Below are 6000 nucleotides of genomic sequence, written 5' to 3'. Positions count from 1 at the left end.
TGGTTATTCTGGTTTCTCCCCAGTACCAGTTTGTGAAGACTGATTTAGAAATCTTAGAGTGTTATTAATAGCAGGTAAAATTCAACTATATCATCCCCTTTAGGAAGGAAAAGATTCAAGTTCTGAAATTACACATGCCTTAGGAACTCATTTTTCATTGAAAGCATGACTAAATATGGCTAATGATCACATCAATATTTTTGGAGAGCTTGATAAATTGGTTCCAATTTCTGAACTTGAGTCATGTCCATTAACTTCAGGTAACCTCAATCTTCTCATCCCTTCCCTTCTCCTTTCTTGTGAGATGCAAGGCAGAAATACTTCAGAAAATCCAAGGTTGTAATCTACATTCTCATCATTCTTACTACTTATTATTCTAACATTCAACCTGTATACCAGCAGTCTAACTGGACTGGGATAGATCTCTTACAACGGTCAAGTGTTACTTAAATGTTTTACTTTTTTTATATATATCGAATTTCACAAATAAATTGTTCTAAAACCCAGCTGCTTATTATTCCCACTTAGTTTGTATGAAATGCAACTGGAAGAAAACATTTGGGAACAATACAAACTATAGATTAAATTAGGGACATACATAAATGCTGCAGACATCAGTAGTTTATTGTTTGTTTAGTCCAAACACATTCAATATGGAAACTCAAAGAATACTTTCCACCTGAAACAATTAAACTAGATTCTACTAGCATATAATGCTTAACACATTACAGCAATAAAGATGGTAATCCATTGTCTTCTATACCTACTAAAGCCAAGATGGTAAAGCCAATTTGGTTGCAATAGTGTCATAAGGATAGAATATTACCATCAAAAAATAAAATAAAATCAGCAAATAACAGTAATGGTAGATGAATATTTTTACTGTTTCACTGAAAAGAGGACAAAATGTTAAAAGTCCACAGTACTGCAGGTGAACAATCACCATGTAAACTTCTCCATATGATGTTTTAATGTTTTATTCATGGTATGTAAAGACTGAAGCTGAATGGCTCTTTGCTCTACTTTTCTATTATTACACTTAACATTTGTCATTACTTTTGGTGCCAGAACAGTTTTCATGGATGGCAGGGCAATATCCTGAATTGGAAATTATATATATATATGGAAACAGAAATACAAGAAAATATGCTTGGGGAAAAAAAACATTGACAATAAAACAACTGCTTCTTTAAAAGTAGTATTAATAAAGGCTTCAAAACTCCAAAGTAATTTTCTGGTAAGAATTTCAAGTACTATACATCAGAAAGTATAAAACTATTTCAAACAGAAAAAAAAAAAATCCTTAAGCCCCCCAAAACTGGAAACTATGAAAATCTGTGTCCCCAAAATATATGCAATAGTGCAAGACTTTCCCTCAAACATGGAAGACCTCATTCAAAGGGGGAAAAAGGGACAGATTTTACTCATATTGCCCAGTACATGAAAAACAAAATACATGCATCATTTTCTAGTTTACTAAAGAGCAAACAGATGCATAATTCAGAACCAATTTGCTATGTCAAGTGCATATCTTGTCTGTTTTACAAAGATAGAATGGAGAAGTCTCCCATGCTAACGAGCAGCTTTAAGTGGTCACACTTATTTACCCCACTCCTGCCTGAAACATCAGAAACTGGTATGTACTGATTGCTCCAAGCATAAAATTGGATAAGCTTTGCCATACTTGTGGTTTACTGGAACTTGCTATAAAGACAGACAATAATCCAGCAGCTACAAACTTTGCTCACAGAATTGTTTAAAGATTCATGTAAAAATAAAAGATGTCGTCCCAGACTTAAATTCAGGAGCCACTCGGGTGCTGACATCAGTTCAAGAATTGTGCAAAATGAATGACAGTTCCCTGCCCCCCAAATAGAAAATGCAAACACTTAAAGAGCTGCTGTTCTTTTCTCCGAAAATTGCAGTATCCTCACTTCAGGCTTACTTGCCATTTATAGAATCTGACTGCTTTTAAAATGTCACTAAAAATGTATGTCAAGTTGACTGACTTTTCCAAGTCCTGAAGTGATACGTTTCAACGTCCACATTCAAGCTAAGAGAAAAGTCAACTAGAGACTTACTCAAATAACTGACTTCCTCCTTCCCTCTCCCCACAAACACACAGGACTCCCTCCCTACCACAGAGAACACAAAGTTGTTAACTGAAGAACAAGATAAATAATATGCTAGTCCATTTTACTGATTTTAAAGATACTGCAATTTTTATACATTTCGATGATTTTTCAACATTTTGCAGCTGTTTGGCTTTGCAGCACAGCAATTCATACACTATACTGTACAAAATTACCAGCAAGACTGGAATGATGTATTAATAGAAGGCACCATCATGCTTATTACCAGAGAACAAAAATACAGTAAAGACAATTTTCACTGTACACAGCTTAAAGAAAGGAAAAAGGGGGAGGAGGAGTGTGTTGAGCAGCCAGCCATCCCTGTACTGAAGAGGGGCAGGTAGAAAAATCTTAGATATGGAGCTACTAAATCTGGTCTAATAGTCAAGACCATCGCATTTGAAGTTCTAATTTTTGTTATTGAGTTCATAACTAAAATGATTTCCTTCTGGAATATACTTGTAGTCTTGTTAAGGTTTATGTGTACACACGCTGGTCACAGCAAGCAGATAAAATGCCCTCATCATTTCACAAACTATTCTCTACTGGAAAAGAAGATGAAAGATTTTTTCCCTGTTGCCTCCTGTTGCAGATGTCAATGTTAATGAGTTCAGAGTACCCATTAGTACATTTTGATGAGTGCATAACAAGTTTCTGTTGATTATTTTTGGGGGGAGCCAAGAAAAAAGGCAAGATTCTCCAATTGCACAAATTGCACTATTTGTGTTCCCAACATTAACAGGCAGAAACAGTAACACTTAAACAAAATGTGCAGCAGAAAATTTTTTTTTTACTCAAAGGACCTGAATTCAGTGGGTATGTCCTTTTAAGTTCACTTTGTCGTAGATAGTTTAAGATATGGTCATTTCTCAGTCCTTAATTCTCCAAGTCTAGATTTATAAATTAACAATGTGAATCCTGTTGTGAAATTGGGGAAATAATGTCCACCTCAATTTAACTGATAACCAAAGATGCTTTTCACATCAAAGAAATGATCAAAAAGGCTGTGTCACATTCCAAAGCCAAAAAAAAATTAACAAGAATGCAAACACGATGAATAATGTACCACTGCCAAGACTTTGCCAACAGTGGAGCTTCAGCGACGCTGTCCTGTGAAGCGGCCTTCCATTTGCCCGGTTCCTCTTCCAGAGCCAAGTTTCTGTGCCATGCCACCCCTTGGAGGAGGTCCTCTTCCATCACGATCACGCATCATTCCACCACCCACAATTCCGCGTGGACCACCGGGACCTCGATCATTGCGCCTAATATCCCTGCGATCATCACCACCACCTCTGGTTTCTCGCTCTCTTGCAGCTCTTGTTTTTTTCTCTTCCACATTTAAACGTACTTCCCCTCGAAACATAATCGGCTTTATAAAAGAGGAGAAAAATATTTACATGGGCAGGTTAGACAGCAATAGAAATGATTACTCTGAACAGGTAAGTCAGATAAGCATAAGGAATAAAACACTTTTATAAGCCCCTCCACCCCCCAGAGATACGGTCTCAGCTGTCACCCAGGCTGGTGACAGCTAGTGGCACAAGCATGGCTCACTGCAGCCTTGACATCCTGGGCTCAAGTGATCCTCCCACCTCAGCCTCCTGAGTAGCTGGGATTATAACTGTCTACCACCATGGCCGGCTATTTTTCTTTTTTTGTAGAGACAATGTCTCACTGTTGCCGAGGCTGGTATTGAACTCTCCTGGACTCAAGCAATCCTTCTGCCTTAACTTCCCAAAGTGCTGGGATTACAAGTGTGAGCCACTATACCCAGCCAAAATTCTTAACGTGCAATCTTTCCCACCTTCTTCAGCAAAGCAAATAACAAAACTTAAAATGATCTGCAAACTGCTAACAAATCTTTATTCTTTGCATAAATACCATTTAATAACTATTTTTGGCTTTATTATTAAAAGATTTTCTATGGTTTTTAAAAACCCCATATTAATATACACAACAGAAATAATAAAGTCTTGAATTATGCCCTTTAAATCACTTACTTTCGCAATTAAGATTCTCTGAACTGGTTCAGAGTCATCAAAAACCACAAAACCAAAATTTGGAAGCTTTCCCCCAACACCCTTGGTATTGATGCGAAGTTCCACAACGTTTCCAAAACCTGTGAAAATATACATTACATCAAGGGTTAAATATTTTTAACAGAATACCTTGATGGCTCTAATTGTTCAGGATGAATAATCGTTATCTCCCCGATCCATTTTAAAATAAAACTCGCAAGCTTCTACACACAGTGATAGCCAAGGTACATTTACTCAAGCAGGCAATCACCTAAGATACCAAGTAGCCTGCCCGCCTGTTGTGTACCTTTCTGCATCTTTGGTAGTCCTTTCATAAGTAAAGTTAACTGCATAATTTTGGAAAGACAATGTATTTTACCCTAATATATTGACCCATTTGCCAAATGAATCCTTTATCTCTGAATTTATAACTGATTTATCCAGCTGTTTCTTCTAAACACTACTGAGCCAGGCCAAATCAACACTAAGCAGTCACTGAGAAACATGTGAGATAAGTCATCTACTCCCTTCTGCACAATTAAGGTGAGTCTGGTAGCTGGACACAGTATAAAGAGAGAAACATTTTTAAAAAATAGTTATTAAAAAAGCTCCATATGCCTCTTGCTTAATTTAAAATAATTTAAAAACTTCTACAGCAAAATAAATCACTTACTCATGAAGAATTCCTTTAGCTCATTTTCATCAATATCATGTGGTAAGTTACCAACAAAAAGTTGATGACTATCTGGATAGCGAATTATTCTACGGTTGTCAGAATCATTCTGTTCCATATCTCCTCTGCCTGAGAATAGAAATAGAGCATATATTAAAGTTTACAATATCATAAAACTACTTCAAAGGAATGAATGTAAAAATCACTTAATATTGATATTCCTGTTTTAGTTTAATAAGACTAGGTGAGCTTCTTGAAAAAGAGGCAAAAGTACTTATTACTAGTAGGTTAGAAAACAGCATGACACTCAAATGTAAAGTGAGGACAATGACTGGGTTGCTAAAATAGCTTCTTCTAGATCTACTGGATTATACAAATATCAAATATTAGTACTACAGGTATTCCTCCTTAACCAAACTGTTGCCATCACCCAGGAACCAAGCAGATTTCAGACAGTGAGGTATAGCTCTACTAAGTATTTGCTTAGTTTTTTTGAAATTCAAAATTCTTTGGCTGTATGACATTACAGCAATCAGTAAATTTTAACAGCAATCATCACATTTATGCAGTCTATACATATTAGTGTGTATGTATACGATATACATAAAATCTTATTTGATTCTCCCAATAACACAACACAGTGAGGAAAATAGGCAATACAAGAATAATTTGTGTAGCCGGGCGCAGTGGCTCACACCTGTAATCCCAGCACTTTGGGAGGCCGAGGCGGGTGGATCACGAGGTCAGGAGATCAAGACCATCCTGGCTAACACGGTGAAACCCCGTCTCTACTAAAAATACAAAAAATTAGCCGGGCGAGGTGGCGGGTGCCTGTAGTCCCAGCTACTCGGAAGGCTAAGGCAGAAGAATGGCATGAACCCCGGGGGGGCGGAGCCTGCAGTGAGCTGAGATCGCGCCACTGCACTCCAACCTGGGCTACAGGGAGACTCCGTCTCAAAAAAAAAAAGAATAATTTGTGTAATATTTGACATAAAAGAAGCTCAGAATTTAACGGTCTCACTCAAGATCCCAAGTTTAATAAGTGACAAATTTAGGACTTCTAGTTTAGTAACATATCACTTTAAAAATTAACTTTGTAAATGTGATATATACTATCTCCATCTCTCCCCATCTCCTCCCCAAAGCAATCTAAACATTCTTACAGAGTTCAAATAAA

The 6000-nt window shown here is 37.0% G+C and overlaps 1 protein-coding gene across 10 annotated transcripts in view; it reads right to left on the bottom strand.

Moving 5' to 3' along the window:
• Positions 1-603: 603 nt before the first annotated feature.
• The window catches only part of G3BP2 (G3BP stress granule assembly factor 2), a 91026-nt gene continuing 85629 nt past the window's right edge, over positions 604-6000 (bottom strand). For all 10 annotated transcript variants that reach the window (XM_055297317.2, XM_063610366.1, XM_063610363.1 and 7 more), the window contains 3 exons: positions 4824-4952; positions 4133-4251; positions 604-3501 (listed from right to left, as the gene is read on the bottom strand). In XM_055297317.2, the coding sequence (XP_055153292.1) occupies positions 3229-3501; positions 4133-4251; positions 4824-4952 (521 nt within the window). In that variant the 3' untranslated portion in view covers positions 604-3228. The remainder of the gene's footprint in view (positions 3502-4132; positions 4252-4823; positions 4953-6000) is intronic.

This window comes from Symphalangus syndactylus, chromosome 10 (assembly GCF_028878055.3).
Source record: "Symphalangus syndactylus isolate Jambi chromosome 10, NHGRI_mSymSyn1-v2.1_pri, whole genome shotgun sequence".
Classification (NCBI taxonomy): domain Eukaryota; kingdom Metazoa; phylum Chordata; class Mammalia; order Primates; family Hylobatidae; genus Symphalangus; species Symphalangus syndactylus.
This window is presented reverse-complemented; position numbering and strand designations above follow the sequence as displayed.